The sequence below is a fragment of the Erpetoichthys calabaricus genome, chromosome 6 (assembly GCF_900747795.2).
Source record: "Erpetoichthys calabaricus chromosome 6, fErpCal1.3, whole genome shotgun sequence".
NCBI classification, from domain to species: domain Eukaryota; kingdom Metazoa; phylum Chordata; class Cladistia; order Polypteriformes; family Polypteridae; genus Erpetoichthys; species Erpetoichthys calabaricus.
In genome coordinates, this window is record NC_041399.2 from 140,834,509 (window position 1) to 140,856,480 (window position 21,972).

Sequence of the window (21,972 nt, forward strand, 5' to 3'; positions counted from 1 at the left end):
CTCTGCTTCAGACATCCATCTCCTATAACGGACGAGACCAATCATTATTCTTTAAGGACAATTTTCCTCATTTTGTGCTTCATCATGGTTGAAAATGCTGATTTAGGTGCTTGTCTAAGAATTCTTTCAAGTCCTTACATGAGCGGCGATCTGGTTGACTGAAACTGCCAATTATGATTTTACATCATGGCCATGATCTTCTAACTTCCCTTTCACAAGGTGATCAGTTCCAAAACATGCCATGAAATGACTCCCCACAGTGTTACTATCTTATAACTTGGGAGTACAAGCATTCAAGTCAGTGGATAACTGTGTGTGCCATATAATCTTCCTTCATCCTGCACTCCTTAGCAGGCCACTGCTCTTCACACTTTAACCAAAAACAAAAATGTGTTTTTAGGTAGTGATACCCGAGTTGACTGGCTAGAGATCAGTCCCAGCCATCTTTATCCTCATCAAGTGAGGCAGGCATTTGGGTGACAGTAAGTGACCAATATTTTGCTAATTTTTGAAACAGATCCACTGTTTGGATGTGGTGGTCTACACCCAAAGAGTGTAGCATTGAGGGAAACATAAGTCTACAATTTCATTTTCTGCCAATCAAAATAATGCAGTTTATTTATTTAGGTACATTTTATTTAGTTGGCTTTTGTTTAGAATGAAAAAAACATTGTTCATTTTGTGTGTTGGATTTCAGTTCATTTTGAAAAGCTTTATTTGAATGGGTATACTGTACGTATGGTCAGTTTTGAGAAAGAATAGGGCTTAAAAAGCAATTGTCAGTGTGCACTGAAAAGCAAGCACATTGTGGAAGATGCAAAAAAACTGTTCAATTCAGGTCAGCTAATTTTTATATAGCCCTCTTTACTGAGTGCAGGAGCCGGGTGTTGGTAAAATTTCTTGGGTAAAATGTAAATGAAAACCTCACAAACAATCATTTAATGGAGAGGTGTTTATCCAAAGTATTTGAACAGCACAGTGTTATAATAATCAAAACTTAGTTTTTACACTTTAGCTGTATCAGCGCAAGCAACTAACCTCCTCCTCCTCACATAAGCCTATAAAGTTAACCAGCTACATGGTTTTATCATTTATAACAAATGAGATCTTGCACCTTACAACAAGAATTCAGTGATTTTGGGACTTTTATATTGACACCAGTAAATTACTTTATTCTGAGAAGCAAAAAGGCTTCTGTGTGTCTTTTTAAATAGCTCTATTTTAGATAGATCTTTATTGTCATTGTCACTTTTACAAAGGAACAATGAAATTGAAGAAAACTGCTGCAATGCTGTAATGAGTTGAACTGTCCCTGCGACTCCTGGGCCATGAAACATCTAACTTCTACATTTTATGTATAATGAGGTGTATGCGAGTGTGTCACTTTGAATTGACTGCATTGCAAAGACCTGTTCCTGGGGAAAAATAAAAAATCTGCTCAATTCCTTGTCCATTTTTAACTCTTTTAATCAATGCATTGATAGCACAAGTTTGATCCCGATACATTTCTCTCACTGACTTGCATGCCAACATTTATCTTAGTTTCTCCAACAAAGACCATGACTTAATGGAGAGTGCCCATCACCATTGTGCTCCAATAATAAGTGGTTTCTCATAGTTGCAGATGTTTTGAGGGTTACTGTTGCCAACTTGAATGTTGATGACATTTTTCTATTGGACCTTAAGAATAATGGGATTAATCATGTACATCTTGCCTGAAGAAGGGGCCTGAGTTGCCTCGAAAGCTTACACATTGTAATCTTTTTAGTTAGCCAATAAAAGGTGTAATTTTGCTTCATTTCGCACTACACTCACAATGGCAAACACGGTACAACACCCTAGTACTATTAACATAGGTAACATAATATAGCACTGACAGTTGCTTCAGGCATGGATAAGTCACCCATCGTATGAGCTAGCATCCCATTACCAGCTACAGGTGCACCTATAAAAACACAATGCTTGCAGTGTCACAAACAAGACCACAATGGACTTGCTGTAGAGTCTCATGGATGTGATCCAGGATCTGGAATGTCATTTGCAGCAGCAGTGCAGGGGAAAGTCAGCTGAGAACTTCCTACTTCTGCTTCTCCATCTACAAACACCAATGAAGCTTCTGGATCACAAAAGTGGGAACAAATGTGGCAGACCTAGTTGTCACTGACCCTAGGTGAGCAGGGCCAGTAGTAAAACAGATCTCAGACCCATTACAGGGCAGCCATGGAGGAAGAGTCTCAAAGCTGGACCGGAAACATGAATAGCATCATCAGCTCAGTGAAGGAAACAGTCAAGAAACCAGTACATCTGCAGTTCCAAACAATGTTTGCTTTCTCAATTACAATTGAAAGATAACCGGACAGAAGTCCAGGGTTTAACATTTATGCTGCACTGCCTCACAGTTCTTTTAACCAAATATAACTTTTAATGTTAAAGCTATAATACGCACTTACCCTATCAAAGAACACAAATATTTGTATATGACTTTACATAAACCATTTTCAGCATTGTTAACATTCCCATTTATTTGTGATATCTAGTGAACAATTTTCACTTTCAATCTCTAAAGTAGGCTTTAATACTCTACATAAAGCACCCCTGTGACGGTACAAAACACTCCTTCAGAGCAGGTACCTGGGAGAGATTCCTGGCATGCTCATTGCGTTTTGTTTGAATGCTTGCTCCATTTAAGCATCGATGTTCTACTATATCCAGAAGATGTCAGGTTAACGGTCAACTCTGAACTGGTATAATATGAGCAAGCGTTCTGTGATGAATGTATATCCTCACTAAAGTGGCTTCCTAAATTAAGCTTAGTGCTGGCATGCACTTAAATGTGCAAGTGGGTTCAAAGAATGAATGAGTAGCACTTTTGTGTTCATCAATTTTCAATCCATTGAATATTTCTCTTTAGTTTTGATCAATCTCTCTTCAGCCATGTTACATAAATGCAAGGCAACATTAAATAAGTATCAATAAAAAAAAATACATTCAGCTATCTCGGTGACTAATAAGCTTTACCTGTGTTATTGTAATCAACAAAATGGGCAATAATGGGGCAATTACAAATGAAAAGCACACTACTACATGCCCTATACTACATTTGTAAAAGAACTGGTATTTAACAGACTGGATACAAAGAACCATCAACGATGTAAATTTCCTGAATAAACTACTTACGTTTCTCCATCCAAGCCATCTTCTCTCTCTGTGATTGTAACCGTTTGGTTAAAAACTGCATCTTGGAAAACATTGCCCTGAAAAATAAAGACCGAAGACGTTCAAGTGAAAACTGAACTTTTATTCAGTAAACCAGAACTTCAAACAATTCAAATTGTGGGTTATTATTGTGATATAAAAAAAGCAAGGAAAAAACTAAACACCTCAGTTACACTGTCAAGTGCACAGAGAACAGTGAAATTTGTATGTCCAACCAACATGTGACACTGTCTAGCACCATGATCAGGAAATATTTAGGGCTCATTTACATGTACATTCTTTTTGGAGCTGCATAATTTCCACAACAAAGACATATGAAAATACACTGGTGCACTTGCTCTGCAGGAAACCGCACAGCATAAGACGTTCAAACCTTGCTGCTCATAAGGCTGAGCATATGCATTGGTGGAGGAATAAACTCAAACGTACAGGGGGCGACCAGGAGCCTGGTTGCCAAATATGCCTGCAAAAAGTCTGCCTTTTTTTCGTAAATTCAAAAAGTAACCAAAAAAAAAAAAAAAAAACCTGCTGTTTTGACTTTTTAAATTTAAACATTTACTGGAGGAAAAAAAAGCTTGTAAATTATACTATTGATAGCTTACTGTGAACATCAGTTGCAAGACATAAGTAAAATTAACTATATTAAGGACACTGAACATCTTCTTTAAATGGTTAATTTTTCAAGTAATTAAAATGGAAAATCTTACATTTGACGTTTTTTTCATTGTGATTAAATTGCTTTTAAAAAGGACAAACTGGATTGGCATTTACAAGAAGCACGAGAGTGCACAGCAGGATGTACCAGTGAACACTAGTGGGGTAAACCAGTTGGTGCCAGTAGCGTGCATAGCACCTGAAGGTTGATTAGCAGTGTTATGAAGAGAACTGAAAATACTTCAAATGAGGATTAAAACTGCAGTCAAATAGCTGTTTTCTGCCATCAAATTAGGACCTACTGGTTAGACTATTAGATATACAGTATTTACAAATATTGTGATTTACCCACCCATTACCAATTATGCCTGGGGAAAATACAGATTTTCTGATTATCTTTTGTTTAATCCATTCGATTTTGAAGTCTCAAGATTGAGCTAGTGGATCTCTATCCTGCTGTATTACTTACTATATGTTGGTTTTTGTTATCTTCGTTTTTGGCATCTAATTCAGTAGAAGTCGCTAATGTGCCTGTTAAGGCTTTCTATGGAAAAAGCACTTTAATACTTCACATAAAATCAGCGCCTTTTAACTTAAATCAGACATGTGGACCAACGGATTCAATCAGTGTGTCAGCAAAGAACAACTGGATAAAAACAAAGCCATATGCAAGTTTTACAACTCAGAAGTATTGTTACATAAATTTGAGAAATCACTTATCCTGACATCACCCAGAAATGTTTGAATGTCGACTGGGATAACAAGTAGAGCCTAAACAATCAACACTGGAGATGGCTTTTAGATCCAAGCCTCCATTTTATTCACCTTGTGCCCAAAAAAAAAAATTATATACATACAGTGCATCCAGAAAGTATTCACAGCACATCACTTTTTCCACATTTTGTTATGTTACAGCCTTATTCCAAAATGAATTAAATTCATTGTTTTCCTCTGTTTTCCTATATATATCACACACACACACACACACTAGCAGGAGTACCGGCCGTTGCCCAGGATACTATAACTGGTGAATTTCCCAAACAAAAGAAATCGAACACAGAAATAGAACAAACAGTTTTCTGATTCGCATTTTTTTTGCAAGTTCGTCCACTTTGGATTGTGTCTGCTGTGGCATTTGAGACGCCCTTGAAATAGACTTTTCTCTGGCATCTGAAGTGGACCGTGGAATTGTACGTCTTTTTTTTTGGTGGCATGGGTATATTCACGTAAAGCAGGAGAATTATAATGTGTTACATTGTATTACATATGGAATACACACCACAGAGAGATGAATTTACTTTATTTACACTACGTCGGAAAGCGAACAAATCAGACATATATAGATAGACGCCGCATTCACTGTGTTGCTGAGTCGACACGATACGTCAGTGCGTCCGCCCTATTGCAAGTGGTAAAAGTGCCATTTATCATTTAAACTAATACACGTAGACGTGGAAACTGGGTTTTCTGATGAAAAAACAATGTTTAAAACAGTACCGTTTACATACAACAGATTTTGGCGAATCGTTTAAATGTAATTTATATCCATTTATACACTAATAAAGGCAATTAAATAATACTACTACTACTAATTAAATAATTCCTCCCATATAAGTAACATTTCGCGGACTATTAATGCCCGAGTCACCTCACGTATAGATTACTGTAATGCTATTCTATCTGGCATCTCATAAAAACCTATCCATCGCTTACAACTTCTTCAAAATTCTGCTGCCAGGATAATAACCTGCTGTTCTACATCCACTGACCGATTCTCTCTCAGCTTCACTGGCTCCCTGTTAACTACAAAATACAATACAAAATACCTCTCTTAACATTTAAAGCTCTCCACAACCTCACTGATCTCCTACAGACTGACACCCCTCTCGCTCACTCTACTTTCTGTACCACATGTCAGACTCTGTTCTATGGGAGCTCGAGCGTCTCTCATAGTGCTCCTGAACTCGGGATTCTCTTCCGGCTCATATACAGTACGTCAGCTCGATTCAATAACACATTTTAAAACTGCCCTCAAAACTTTTCAAACTGGCATACCAATTGTGAATTTTGCACTGTTACTGGCAGTTATCTTTGTTTGTTTGCTAATTATTGATGTTTGATTTATCATTCCCTTGTTTTAATTTCACTAATGTTTAATTTTATTGTAAGGTGACCTTGAGTGCCAAGATTATAAAATGGGATTTTCTAATGGAGAAATATAACAAAAAGAATTGTTCAGCCTCACCTATGAAATGTAATCTCCCGGGATCTGGTTTGGAGCGTACAGCGGTTTGTACAATCCCAAGCAGCATATACGCGAGGCATCTTTATCCATTACTTCACTCCACAGCAGTGCCACTCGCAATGTGGTGGTGACGCTGACGTACGATGGTGCTGGTGATGTGGCGTTTAGTAATTCTATGTCTATGGTCGGCCTTCTCACACTTTGACACTTCCGCCATCTCTCTGCAATTTAAAGAAACATAGCGACTGGGAGCCCGATTGAATCAGGCTACAAATTCTACGTTTGTGAAATCCACACTTTCCCTGCAAAGATTTTTTTTAAGTCCTTGAAATGATTTGTTATCATGGCACTGATTTGTGACACTGATTTGCGCTTAAAATAGACCTTTTTGGCAGATGTAATAAAGAGCTTCCTGTTTAAACGGGGCTGCGAGACGTGAACTCAGCTCTTCGGCGCACCTTATTAGATTTTTTCTGGCAAACAAATTTTCAAAACAAACCGTATTTTACGACTCTAATCAGAGTTGGAGTAATAATTATGTTGGCATGGTCATTTTAGATCCGAGATCGGCTAAACTTAAAACAATGACCGTTGTTAATACCCAGCCGTCATTACTCAGTTTGCCCATATTTGTCAGAAGGACGGATGCCAAAACCGAACTGCCCAAAGATAGATTTCGACGTACCAAGCAAATGGCGATACGCTCTCAATTACTTACGGTTCCGGAGCTGTCGAAGGGTTTAAGTCGGTCAATGATGTTACTCCTGGAAAGTACGCCCCACCAAACCAATGTTCCAAAAACCAACCGAACTTACTGTTATCTGCTCAAACCAACACCGACTTACTATACTTGGCTGTCCAGCAGTTTTATCTGTAAACATATGTGGCTAGATTTTGGAACTGCAGTATGCAATACAAACCAGAAATCAAATGACTTACTGTACCTAGGCTTTATGAGGTACTAAAGCAAAGCATCGCCACATCTCTCAGTAATTCCCTGAATGTCCAGCTGTTCAACGTGACTATCACATGTTCACTACATTAGAAATGAGGGCACCTGTGGCAGATGTTAGTCACACCGGGAGCAATCTTGCTTCCTATATGGAAAGCTGCTGAGATGTTGCTTTAAAAACCTCCCTAGCAACTCCAATACGCTGTTCCTTTGCGGGACCACTTTAATCAAGCTTGTGTGTTAGCATTTCCAATAAACATTGCTTTTGTTTTAACATTGGTCTAGCTGTATTGCTACAATGAAAAAAGTTTGCAAGATGCATTACCTGGCTGAACAAGCAGGCAATTGTTGGAATTTTCATAGCAGCCTTCGATACAAATCGACATGAAGTAGCTCCATAAGCTGTACCGCACGGATCATATTAGAAGAGTTATCAGTCATGATGGCTGGTTGTCTTTTATGCTCAATTCATGCAACACCACTATGAACAAACAAGCACTAGATCTTCATTTAAAACACTTCTTTATGTCTGATATGGAACTGTGAGGACACATCTGAGATGGATTAATGCAACTGCTACATGTGAGCAACTGGATATATGTGTAACTCAATTACAGAAAGACACGAGTCTTTCTGCTGTATCTTTAATTTCAAGTACCGTATTTACTCGTGTACCATGTGCCCTTGTGTAAGATACGCACCCTAATTTTTACAAAGAAAATCACGGAAAAAAATTTGTCCCGTGTACGACGCAAGTTGTGATTGTATAGGAAGAGTTTTGGGCACATTTTCCGCAAAATGCCCTTTTGTTTTTGTTGCATGACAAAAGAGCAAGTGAGCAAGAGAGAGAGAGCACGAGCGAACGAGCAAGAGAGGGCAAGCAAGAGAGAGCGAGCAGAAGAAGTAAACATTACAAGAAAAAATTTCCTTGTGTATGATGCGCACCTGATTTTCTAATGCTAATTTTCGGGAAAAATGTGTGCGTGGTACACGGGTAAATACGGTAATTCAAGATTAGTTTAAATGTCCAACAGGGTAATAAATGTGGCTAATGTGTCACTGAATTACATTTATCATTTAAGAAGCAATATATTTTATAAAATAGATGTTACTGCATTGTAGTAAAACAAGGAGTGATAAATATTTGCTAAATTAAGGTGCAGTGATATTAAAGTTTAAAAAAAAAAAATAAACAAAAACACACACACACAAGAAAAACTGTTCCACGGCTTGCACATACTGATCTTAAATGTTCAATACTAATCAAGTATTGATTCTTAAATGTCATTTCATGTTTATGCATGTTATGAGGTCACTATGTAGACACACTTCAAATAAAAATTGTTACTGAAATTTGTCACATTATTGTTCTTTATATATAGTTAAGCATTCTCACACACCTTCCGGTGCAGCCTGGACACATCATCATTGATATTACCCGTGGTTATTGGGTGTTTCAGATCTTTCAAACATCAAACCCCAGCTTCTGTCCAGGTATCGTGAATGCTCAACTAATCCCGCCTCTTAATTCAAAGTCATCATGAAACTTTCTCAGCAGTTTCCATGATGTTCTTAATGGCCTTCCTGTTGTGTCAGGCCTGTAATCCCAAGGATCTTGGGGGCCAGGCATAGAGACTGGCCTACAAAACCTCTACAGCACACTTTAGTGCCTTTTTTTTTTTTTTTTTTAAATACATCAGTGCATGCTAATTAAAGAAAGATAAAAATCAATATTGTTATTTTAGTAGGTAGCTAGTTAAATACTAGTAGTCTAGGTGTTCCTTTGTAGAAAATCCAAGTATTATGTTAGTTAGATGAATAAGTAACATTTTATATAGTGATTTTGTTTTCCGGTCTCTCTCAGAAATTTTAATTTTAGTAAGATGATGTTTCTTACAGAATTCTCTCAGCCAAGGTTGTGTATAACATCACAATGGTGATCAGTAGGCTATTTCTGTCTTCTTATTCTATATTTGCACTAGTGAGAGCTAAAGTGTGTCCAAGTGCTCTATAAAGAACTGGCAACCTGTCCAGGGGCCTCATGCATAACGCCGTGCATAGAATTCGCACTATAACATGACGCAAGCACAAAAGCCGAAATGTGCTTACGCACAGAAAAATCCAGATGCATAAATCTGTGCGTTCGCCAACTTCCACATTCTTCTGCTACATAAATCCTGGTCAGCGTGAAAAGTAACGCTCGTACACGCGCCTGCTGTCCCGCCCCAACTCCTCCCAGAATTACGCCTCTTTGAATATGCAAATCAATATAAATTGCCCTTAAGCTCAGCGTTCTGTGAAAAGACAATGGCAAAAGTAAAAAAAAATAGAAGAATTTCAGCAAATACCAAATGGAGGCAAAGAAAAACGTACTATTTGTTGGTTTAAACAGTTATATAAGCAACAAAAGGAAGCTGATCAAGTGACAGAGTGTCGGAGAAACTCGAAAGCTCAAGTTCACAAAGCCGCACAGTGCCCGAAACAAAAAAGTTCTCACATATCAAAGTTGGCGTGAAAAAACGACTCATAGCCCACCGTCTGAGTGTCATATGAAAGCTTATTAGGGTACATTGAGGGGAGAAAAAAAAAAAAAAAAAAGGTAGTGTGAAAAAAAGCATGAAATGTCAACTTTAATCTAGAAATTTACACTTTAATCACTTGGTTTATAATGTTCTACTTTAATGACGAAATAAGCTATCTTAAAATCATTTACTAGTTTCTCAAATCCCATTGTAACTAAAGTTGCATGTTAAATGCTTTGTTTTGTATTTGATCTTCTATGTACTCTATGTGCCTGAATCACTACGTGCTCTTCCTCCGACAGGACACAGAATCCATTGCATTCGTAGTATTACAGCTCTCTGAATAATGAAAATGATATCACGTATACTTCTCAGTATTTTAATGAGTTAAAGCATGTTATTAAACATGGGAACACGGTGGCGCAGTGATTGTTCATGTCTTACGCAAGATGCTTGCTGAGCCATGCGCGACCTTCGATGAAATGCTTTATTACAGAAGTACTGTCTTTTTCAAACATACTAACCCCCAATTCCTGTCCTTACTTTTCTTTCTCCAAATACCCAATCGCCACACAATCAGCTCTACAATAGACGTTAAGCCATATGTAAGCTTAGAACGCTGATTCTTCAAAACTTTTAAGGAACATCGAAATATCGTCGTAATGTTTAATTATTCTATCCATCTTTCCTTCCATTGTTGCGCCAGCCACTGCATGAATACAGCGCGTGGTAGGAACAAACCGTGAACAAAGCTCAAGTTTCTTGCTAGCGCTGCGGCACCGTGTAGTTAAAGTTTTATCTGTATAATAAATATATTTTGCTGCATTTCATCTTAAAAATGATATCGTCATCATATTTAAATACGCGCTTTATAAAGTGGCTCAGGTTGTGCAATATTATAACTGTATCATAAGTACAATTACCTCACGGTAACTTGCAACTACAAACAGTTCTACAAGGAGCACTTGATGGCCTGATTGAGTACGTGTATAGTTCTTGGGATGAAACTGTGAACCGCGAGGTCCAAACAGGAAAGGCTCTGAAGCGTTGGTCGGATGAGAGCAGTTCAAATAGCGAATGGCTGAGGCAGCATGTGCTTGATGCTGTATACCAATAATTCTCTTTCCGATTGCTGTAGATCTGTGATTCACACTTGGAGTATTTATATCACTGTATCCAAGTGGTACAGTGAGAGTAATATGGAAAAAGATGATCCGCTGTGGCAACCCATAATGGGAGCAGCTGACAGAAGAAGGTGCAGTAAGAGTAACAACGCTAAAGCAGTTATGGTATTTAGAATAGTTTGACCATTCTGTGGACCATTATATTGTTACAGGTTAATTACAATCAGATGCATTAAACTAAAACAATATGCGGTTAATTTCAGTGTATTTATAAAGCCATGTCAGGGATGTGGATGTAAAAAAGAAAGGGAAACCACACAGGAACAGTAGCACTGCTTTGATGCTGGGTGCTGCCAGTCTGCAAAACCAAGCAGAGAACTTGCGCACGACAAGGTATGAGCTACCATGGAAATGTGCGTGGCTTTACGGCAAGTTTAGGTTTTATACATCGCAATTTGAATGTGGAAACGTTCTTATGCAACATTTCTGTGCATACGCACCATTTATACATGAGGCCCCAGGTCTGTTTCCTAATTTTTTGCTTGGTGTTGCCGAATTCAGAGCACTATGAAAAACCCTTTACTTTGTGCAATTCACCAGAACGAGTTTTTAACAGGCATAGTGAAAAATTTAGAACATGTGCACAAAGTGGTTACCAAAGACAGAAGGGAGCCACAGCACATAACTTGTGTTTAAAGTTTACTTCATAATTAATGCAGTCAATGTACAGGTATGAGAGAGAGGAGGGTTGGGAGCATGCGCCGATAGTGTTTATACAACTCCCTACTTATTAAAACATATTTAAAAGTCAAATTTACTTTGTCGGCAGAACTCTTAGAAATTCCACAGCAACTCCAAAAAAAAGTAAGAACAGACTTTAAAAATCAAAACTTTCTGCTTATTAGTTCACAGAATTTTTTCTGTGATCCTGTGGTGCACTTTAGTAATGCTCCAATCAAATTGGCCGAACTGGTCAATTGGACTAGTGGTGATCAGTAAATTCGCCTATCACAAAAAAAATAATTTTTTTTGCATCTGCTTTACAGTAATCTGCTTTAGAGTAATTCAGTTGTTCCCTTTTACATGAAGTAGTTTGGTTACTGCACAAGTCTTTCTTTGCTGTGAACTTCCTATAAACAGAGCAGCAAGGCAGACTTTTACCAGAGTGAGAGAGAAGTCTGGAATATTAGACTTTACCTATCTTACTAAACCACAGTTAATATATGCACAGCAGACGCACCGAGGAGCATGCGCACTGCGGTCTTGGCGCCCGCCCCAGAGTCCAGAGTCAAACGCAGCGGCTTCCCAGAGTCAGTAGGTGGCGCCCAAACAACACAACCTGTACAGTCAAACGCAGCAGCTTTCCAAAACGCGGCAGATTCCCCAGTCAGTAGGTGGCGCCCAAACACCACCTGTAAACTAGATTTGCTCTAAACCACTGTGCCAGTAATGTAGATCACATAACGGTCATTCAGTTTGGCGCCCGCCCCAGAGTTCAACGCAGCCAGCGGCTTCCCAGACTCAGTGGCTGGCACACGAACACCACAACCTGTAAACTAAACTTTCTGTGCTCCACTCTGCCAGCAGTCGGGGTCAGCAAAGGCAACGGAATCACGTCTCCACAAAACAAAATCGCTTTAGTACAGATATGCTTATGTAATTAAATGACATTTCCCCAGACGCATCCACCTTCCATGATATGTCATCCATCCAGATATCGGACGGAACACACACTGATTGCCATTCTTGGATTTCCGATTCGCTAGCGAATTGCGGGCTTACTTGTATCAAAGAAAGTGGAGTAATAAACTGAAGAAGGGATCAAAGGAGTCATCCTGTGCAAATAACACAAATGGCAAGAAACCCTACTTTTAATGAATTCAGACCTTTTAATTTTGTTCTTTAATTAAAACAGACACCTCTTGTCCGAATTTAGATGCTGAGCGAGCTCATGTTTAATACACCAGCATAAATTTTCAATTAGAAAAAGAACTTGCTGATTAACTATAGTTTTTTTTCTTGCAAAACGTAAAATTTATCCCTGTATCCTCCTTATAAAACAAACTTATGAACATCTGGTAGATTTGTATGCAGTTTATTGTTTGTGTGCATCATACAGAATAAGCTTTGAAAAGAAACATACTGCATAATTAAAATAGTAATCCATATTTATAATTACATCTCAAGAATTAGGAATGTCTAGCTGGTATACTGTGGGGGAACAAAAGACGTGTATAATTCTAAACTATGAGTTGAGGTATAGAAGTATTTAACTGCTAATATCAATTAATTAAATGACTGTGACATTTAAGTGCTCATGAAAAGCAAGCAAATATAGTTGGGGAATACATATTATACACTAAAAACAAATTCAGTGGCCAAGGACAACTACTCAGTCCTTCAGTATTTGTTCTGTTATGGCATACATCCATCCATCCATTTTCCAACCCGCTGAAATCCGAACACAGGGTCACGGGCGTCTGCTGGAGCCAATCCCAGCCACACACAGGGCACAAGGCAGGAACCAATCCCGGGCAGGGTGCCAACCCACCGCAGGACATACACAAACACACCAAGCACACACTAGGGCCAATTTAGAATCGCCAATCCACCTAACCTGCATGTCTTGGACTGTGGGAGGAAACCCATGCAGACACGGGGAGAACATACAAACTCCACGCAGGGAGGACCAGGGAAGCGAACCCTGGTCCCCAGATCTCCCAACTGCGAGGCAGCAGCACTACCCACTGCGCCACCGTGCCACCCTATGGCATACATTGAACCCAAATTTGTAACAGAGCAGCAAAAGAGATTTTGTATATATTGTTTTAAAATGGTTCAATCTACCGGAGAATGACATGTTAAATTGAACCACTGAGAACTGTAAGAATATCAAAAAATGTCCAAAGGTTGAGACATGTTGTAGACATTCACAATGATGTCAGTCCGTAGTATTAAACACTTCGAACTGGTCAGTTCACCAGATTATTCATCTAGATTTATTCTGTCACAGGGCGAAATTGAGCATATATTTAAGAATAACTGAGCTACTGTTTTACTTGGTTTATTGAATTGTTAAATGAAGAGGAGTTGACCTGCTTGCAAACTCAAACACAATATAAAAAAACCCAATGTATAACTGAGGAACGCATTTAAAAAAAAAAAAAAGTTATTTTTGTTTAACAGTGTTGTTTAAAACAAAGTAAATAAATTACATTGATTAATTGCTTTGACTACTTTATTATCCGTTCCCCTGAATCAAGTAATTGTGATCATTCATATTATCCTTTCAAAAATCATATCCTTGCACCACACCCCAAAAATTGATTTCTCTCATCTTAAGTAATATTGATTAATTGTTGAAGAATCGTTCACCATATGAAACCAAAATAGTTTTTAAATTGTTGAGAAAACAGAGCTTTATTAAAGGCATCATTAAGATTTGGCAAGAGGTTTGCCAATACATTTTATCTACTTACAGAAAGATCCTTGTAGTTGAGATTAATAACAAGGCCAAAAGGACGGCCCCCCATTGGCTCAGCTGGAATAAAGGAATATTCAAAGGTTGCTTGTCGTTGAGGCTGCACCAAGGTATTTAGCTGAAGGGCGGTGAAGTTCTGTATATAGAACTGATAATCCTGGGGATATCGAAAGGAAGCATCCAAAGATTCAACCACAAAGTCTTCATTTCCTTTGTTAGTAAAGCCAACAAGGAATTTGACAATATTGTTGGCTGGGAAATCTATATAAAAAAAAAAAAAAAAAAACACACTTTCATTATATAACTGAACACAGTTTATATAAAAAAATCTTAATTTTGGTGCCTGCATTAATTCAATTACAGAGGAAAATACCCTGGTAACAGTTTACAGTCAGAATCAGCTGCAGGAAGGGAAGCATGCAAAGTTGCATATCTCATCTAGCAAAACCCTTTAAAGTTCAGCAACATACGTATATTGATTCACTACACATTTTCTATCTTCTAGAACATTCACAGAGCATGTTAGGGACTGACAGAGATGTCAATGAATTCTTTAACATCCAGGAATCTTTAACCTTCTTCACCTTAGTTCGAAGTGTCACTTGGGCAACTGTATAAACGTGTCTCGCATAAGCGTTAGACCCAAGGATTTCTCAGGTTGTAAAAGTGGTATTAGTCCAGAGCGTTACTTGGGCAACAGTATAGGCGAGTCTTACATTATAGTGCCTCAAATATTTTTCAGCAGCCAACATTTTGTATACTCTTGACAGTGATATAAGCAATGTTGTTGAGGATCCCCTCATCAGCAGTAATGAATCTGCCTTGTAGCAGTAAAACAGACAGTGAAACCGAAAAGGGATTCTGATGAAAACAAATGTGACTCTCACGTTTGGGTTTCTGTTGACCCCACTTCAAAAACCAGCACCACCTCACTTTGATTTTGTGGGGGAGCCAGGAATAAAAGCTAACATTGACAGCCAAGATCCACTTACTTACTTGAAGTTATTCCTTGATGACCATACACCTAAGCAGTTTTCCCATTCAAAAATATACCACACAAGACTTTTTTTTTTTAAACAGTATATACAGTATTCGCATGGATAATATTAATTTCATATCATTTGTATCATACTTTTCACATTTCTGACTTTGTATTTCTAGTGTTTTGCATGTTTTACAGTAGAAAGATTAGATTTAAGTCATTTTTCCAGCCAAAAATCCAACAATTTTTATGATTTTTTGAGAGAGAGAAAAAAAAAAAAAGTATAACGCTAAGGAAGTTAAGACTCCAATATTGTTCTTTCAAGTTCAAGAGTAAGGTGTATTTAAAAGGAGTTTGAGTATACTTATGCAACTCTGGACACAAGAAATGACAATACACAATAAGGTACCTGTTTAAATACTCAAGTACAGATGGACCTCCACACATGAGAGTTCTGAATTTGCAAATTAAACCAATTGCAGACCAAAGATAATCAAAGTTCCAAAAAGCAAAAGAATTTGCTGCACACTGAGCACTACACTGAAACCACGTGAATGAAGTGATGTGTAGACATATCCTGAGGGACACTGGATCAGGGGGAGTACCAGCAGGGAAAGACAGGGTTGAAGGGACCTGCTGGGCCTCCACTCACACCCCCTTATGGCTTAGTAATCATCCTGTCATTGTTTCACCTACATAAACCTTTTGACCGACAGTCAAGTTTAATAGACGTCTTGATGATCCAATAGAGGCAGCAAGCAATTACAGCAGGGCCGATCTAAAAAACTCACTAAACCATCCAAATCAGTAATGGGTGGTGTGTACAAAGGGAAGGGACTTAAATCAGTGCAAGATAAAAGGCTAATGGCCAGCTTATACATGACATGCTGAACATGTGTCTCTAGAATTTTGTAACTACACAGACCTGTGCTTGTCAACTGCACATACGCTACACAAGAAAACATGCAGTCATCGGAGAACAGTTGTAACAGGTGTCACTATCAGCACCTACACAATACAACATTCAAAGCACACAGCAATAGTAAATATGACAGACTCATGGTAAGAAATCGCAGAGACAGTGAGCAAAGACTAAAGTTTGTGTAGGCAATAAAGGAAATATCTGCAAGATCATCATGTTAAGGCAAAGGGGAAAAAAAAAAGAAAAAAAAAAAAAAGGGATAAATGCCAGAGTTCTCTGCAACGGCACAGTATTGTGCGCCAAATGCCTGAACTATAAACAGACCAGAGTATGCATCCTCTGTGCACAACTGTCTGCACCAGAGTATAAATGGGCCAGGGAGTATAAAGCACTCTCTCTTGACAAAAAAATACAAATCTCTTTTGAAAAGTGGCATGCTGCTTGCCAAAGTGGGCTAGAGGTTCAGCAAGAACAAATTCAGCAACAACACAGAGAAACTGGCAGTGTTAGAGTTGCTACTGCTAATACAGTATAAGTAATCAAGAGAGAATTTAAAGATTACGGGATGATATGCATAGGTTATATATAACTACTACACTGTTTTATAAGGGGCTTGGGTATAAGTATTGGTCCTGGAATCAATCCCATATGGATACCAAAGGACAACTGCACAATCAAAGGAAACTCTACATGACAGTAAACAGAGCTACAACTGTTAAAAAGGATCTAATAAGACAAGTCTGTGGAGTTGGTACACAAAACCTTGGACTCAAAATTCCTCAATTTATGGCACCACTGACTAGTTGTAATTTAAGCCAATATACAGTCAAAAGTCGAGTTATCCAGAAATTGTTTTCAATACAAAACTGATTATTTTTTTATCAAGATATCATTACATTGATTAAAAAAATATAACCAAGGTATTACTTGTGTGTATAATGGCTATTTCTGCTTGAAATTTGTTGAAGGATGACTGAAGATAGGACAATGTCATGAATGGGGGTGGGGAAGAGAAAAAAAAAAAAAAAGATCAAGTTGACTACTGGCATTTATAGATACATTCCGGCTCTCATCTTGGTTATCTATTCCACTCCACTGACTGCCAGTCACCAATCGCAGCTCTGCAGTCCCCCACATGCTTTATACCTCAGTTCAGTAAACTGCAGCATACACAGTATGATTTTTAGAAATCATAGTCAAGTGACTACAACAGTTCAATACAGTTGCCATAGTATATGTGCTCAAATTGTACAAACATGTTCAGTCTACACCACAAAATGGGTTCTCACACTATACATGTACATGGCCCGGGCAGACAGTTTTAACCATTAAAAACACAAAGGTCTTCTCAAAATGTCAAAGAGTTGCATTCAGAACTCTTGCTATATTGTGCTCTGAAACTACAAAGAAAAGAAAAAGGCATAACTGGATATACAAATGGTTGAGGCATGAACGATACAGTCCATCTACATGACAGACAGGATTAGAAATGCATAGTAATTATGAAGAATTATGAAGCTGGAAATTGGAGGTGTGATGATAAATGTTGTTAGTGCATATGCCCCGCAAGTTGGGTGTGCAATGGATGAGAAATAAAGATTTTTTGGAGTGAGTTGGATGAAGTGATGTACAGTGTACCCAAGGGACAGAAAGTGGTGAATGGAGCGGATTTCAATGGACATGTTGGTGAAGGGAACAGAGGAGATGAGGAGGTGATGGGTAGGTATGGTGTCAAGGAGAGGAATGAAGGTGGTCAGAGGATAGTGAATTTTGCCAAAAGGATGGACATGGCTGTGGTGAATACGAATTTTAAGAAGAGGGAGGGACATAGGGTGACGTACAAGAGTGGAGGAAGATGCACACAGGTAGATTACATCCTGTGCAGAAGAGTCTATATGAAAGAGATTGAAGACTGCAAAGCAGTGGAAGGGGAAAGTGTAGTTATGCAGCATAGGATGGTGGTCTGTAGTATGACGCTGGAGATCAAAAGGAGGAAGAGAGTGAGGGCAGAGGGTGTACTGGTGCCGATACTTAAGAATAAGGGGGATGTGCAGGACTGTAGTAACTACAGGGGGATAAAATTGATGAGCCACAGCATGAAGTATTGGGAAAGAGTAGTGTAAGCTTGGTTAAGAAGTGAGGTGAGGATTAGTGAGCAGCAGTATGGTTTCATGCCAAGAAAGAGCACCACAGATGCGATGTTTGCTCTGATGGCGTTGAAGGAGAAGTATAAAGACCAGGAGTTGCATTGCGTCTTTGTGGACCTGGAGAAAGCATATGAGAGGATGCCTCGAGAGGAGTTGTGGTATTGTATGAAGAAGCCGGGAGTGGATGAGAAGTATGTAAGAGCTATACAGGATATGTACGAGGGAAGTGTGACAGTGGTGAGATCTGCGTTAGGAGTGACGGATGCATTCAAGGTGGAGGTGAGATTACATCAGGGATCGGCTCCGAGCCCTTTCTCATTTGCAATGGTGATGGATAGGTTGACAGACGAGATAAGACATAAGTCCCAATGGACTAGGATGTTTTCTGATGACATTGTGATCTGTAGTGACAGTAGGGAGAAGGTTGAGGAGACCCTGGAGAGGTGGAGATATGCTCTACAGAGGAGAGGAATGAAGGTCAGTAGGAACAAGACAGAATACATGTGTGTAAATGAGAGGAAGGTCAGTGGAATGGTGAGGATACAAGAAGTAGAATTGACGAAGGTGGAGGAGTTTAAATACTTGGGATCAACAGTACAAAGTAACGGGGATTGTGGAAGAGAGGTGAAAAAGACAGTGCAGGCAGGGTGGAATGGATGGAAAAAAGTGTCGAGAGTGATTTGTGACAGACGGATTTCAGCAAGAGTGAAAGAGAAGGTCTACAAGACGGTAGTGAGACCAGCTATGTTATGGGCTGGAGATGGTGGCACTGACCAGAAAGCAGGAGACAGAGCTGGAGGTGGCAGAGTTAAAGATGCTAAGATTTGCATTGGGTGTGACGAGGATGGACAGGATTAGAAATAAGTACATTACAGGCTCAGCTGAGGTTGGAAGACAAAGTCAGAAGTGAGACTGCGTTGGTTTGGACATGTGCAGAGGAGAGATGCCGAGTATATTGGGAGAAGGATGCCAAGAATAGAGCTGCCAGGGAAGAGAAAAAGAGAAAGGCCTAAGAGGTGGTTTATGGAATTGGTGAGAGAGGACATGCAGGTGATGGGTTTAACAGAACAAGATGCAGTGGACAAAAAGATATGGAAGAAGATGATCATCTGTGGCAACCCCTAAGGGGAGCTGCTGAAAGAAGAAGTAGTTCTACTTTCAATACAATCATCCCAGAGCTCCTAGACAAGAAACTTTCCCAGTTCACCTACCTAGTTCAATCTGCCACTGGATCACAGACTTTCTTACAGATTAGTACATGCAGTTGTGTTCATATATATGACCCATTAACCCTTAGTACTGGTGCACTGCAGGGATATATCCTTCCCCCACTTCTCACTTTATCCAAATATCTGTACCTCTGGCGATTAATTTGTCAAATTTCTTTAATCTGCAGATGACATAACACTAATAGTGCTCATATCAAATAATGATGAGTCCATATACTGTACAGACATTGAGGTGCAGCCATAATAACTTGGACCTTAACATTCAAAAACCTCACGAGATGATCATAGATTTCAAGAAACAGTCACCTACTCTATCACTTGCTATAAATGGCTCAGCCGCTAGGATGACAGAATCATTTAAGTTTCTAGGCACAATGCTGTCACAAAATCTTAAATGGGAAAATATCATCACATACATTATTAAAGCCCACCAGAGAATGTTCCTTTTGTGTCAGCTGAACAAAGCAATACTGGTCCAATTCTACGCAGCCATGAAGTCCATTCTGACATCAACTATAACAGTTTGGTGCCGACTCTGTTCGGGCCAAGGCCAATCTACAACTCATCATCAAAGCCTGTTAACTTATGGCACACTGAAGTCCTATATGAAACCAGGGTAAGGAAGAGGGCTGCAAAGATCACTAATGATCTTAAACACCCAGGGTATCACCTTTCCATAGACTTCCCTCCAGCAAACATCTTTGTGCAATGCAAGCCAAAACACCACTTAAATATTTACTTCCCCAAGTGCAGTTATTCTTACTAATCAGGTCTAAGCTTCTAATCAGTATCTATTTATTACCTGCACACTAGAATGCCTGGACATTTTAATCCCATCTATTTTTTTGTATTGCCCTTGTATACTGCATCATATTTTGTCACTTTACCTACTTACATTTATCTTTGTGTTGTCCTTGTATGTTGCACCAATACTATCAAGACAAATTCCAAGTACACACAAGTGTACCTGGCCAGTAAAGTTAATTCTGAAACAATCAGAATTAATACTGTTTACACAAACAGAGGCTTCTGAATTAGAATTCATCAATTTGCACCAAGCACACATGTATAAAACTAGAATTTGTACAGTACTAAAATATGCAGCATGCCAATTTCAATCCATCAAAAGATTGTGCTCCATCTAATGACCTACGACAGCTGTTAATAAGGGGTGTACACATTACTGAACAACCATACATTATATACTGGATGTCTACCTTTAATAAATCCAATTTGACTAGCTGATAAAATTGAGCATTTATCAATTTTAGCTAAAACTATTACCTCACCATGATCTTAATGTCATTATTTTGTAACAAGATTTTTCTTAAGATGTATGCTCAAACATTTTTGAAAGGACAGTGATTGATATCTAGCATACACTTTTTGGCAAAATGTCCGTTCTTTAACTTCCACAAACAAATATCTGGTATTTTTTGCACATTAAAAGAAAAAAAAAAAAAAAAGTGGAAACATGCTTCAACAATAAAAAAGGAAAACTATAGACAAAACTAAAAAAAAAAAAAAGCATACTTTTCTACTGCTCCTTTGAGCATGCAAAAAATTATTACTTTCCACATAATTTACCTTCTCCTTTGACAAAAAGGATAGTGGTGTCAGCATTTGGAGAGGCTTTGGCTTCGCTTGATACATCTTCATCATCATCATCCTTTTCTTCTACCTACAAAGAAAGAACATATGCCATTTGTAAAATGATTACCAAGAATTACAGGTGCTGGTCATAAAATTAGAATATCATGACAAAGTTGATTTATTTCAGTAATTCCATTCAAAAAGTGAAACTTGTATATTAGATTCATTCATTCATTACACACAGACTGATGTATTTCAAATGTTTATTTCTTTTAATGTTGATGATTATAACTGACAACTAATAAAAGTCCCAAATTCAGTACCTCGGAAAATTAGAGTATCAATTAAGACCAATGCAAAAAAAGGATTTTTAGAAATGTTGGCCAACTGAAAGGTATGAACATGAAAAGTATGAGCATGTACAGCACTCAATACTTAGTTGGGGCTCCTTTGGCCTGGATTACTGCAGCAATGCGGTGTGGCATGGAGTCAATCAGTCTGTGGCACTGCTCAGGTGTTATGAGAGCCCATGTTGCTCCGATAGTGGCCTTCAGCTCTTCTGAATTGTTGGGTCCGGCGTATTGCATCTTCCTCTTCACAATACCCCATAGATTTTCTATGGGGTTAAGGTCAGGCGAGTTTGCTGGCCAATCAAGAACAGGGATACCATGGTCCTTAAACCAGGTCCTGGTAGCTTTGGCACTGTGTGCAGGTGCCAGGTCCTGTTGGAAAATGAAATCTGCATCTCCATAAAGTTCGTCAGCAGCAGGAAGCATGAAGTGCTCTAAAACTTCCTGGTAGACGGCTGCGTTGACCTTGGACCTCAGAAAACACACTGGACCAACACCAGCAGATGACATGGCAGCCCAAACCATCACCGACTGTGGAAACTTTACACTGGACCT

At 38.7% G+C, this 21,972-nt stretch overlaps 1 protein-coding gene across 2 annotated transcripts in view; it reads right to left on the bottom strand.

Moving 5' to 3' along the window:
* The window catches only part of ssr1 (signal sequence receptor, alpha), a 48,609-nt gene that overhangs the window by 12,583 nt on the left and 14,054 nt on the right, over positions 1–21,972 (bottom strand). For both annotated transcript variants that reach the window (XM_028803959.2, XM_028803960.2), the window contains exons 3-5: positions 21,062–21,155; positions 14,193–14,455; positions 3,178–3,254 (exon numbers count right to left, since the gene is read on the bottom strand). In XM_028803959.2, the coding sequence (XP_028659792.1) occupies positions 3,178–3,254; positions 14,193–14,455; positions 21,062–21,155 (434 nt within the window). The remainder of the gene's footprint in view (positions 1–3,177; positions 3,255–14,192; positions 14,456–21,061; positions 21,156–21,972) is intronic.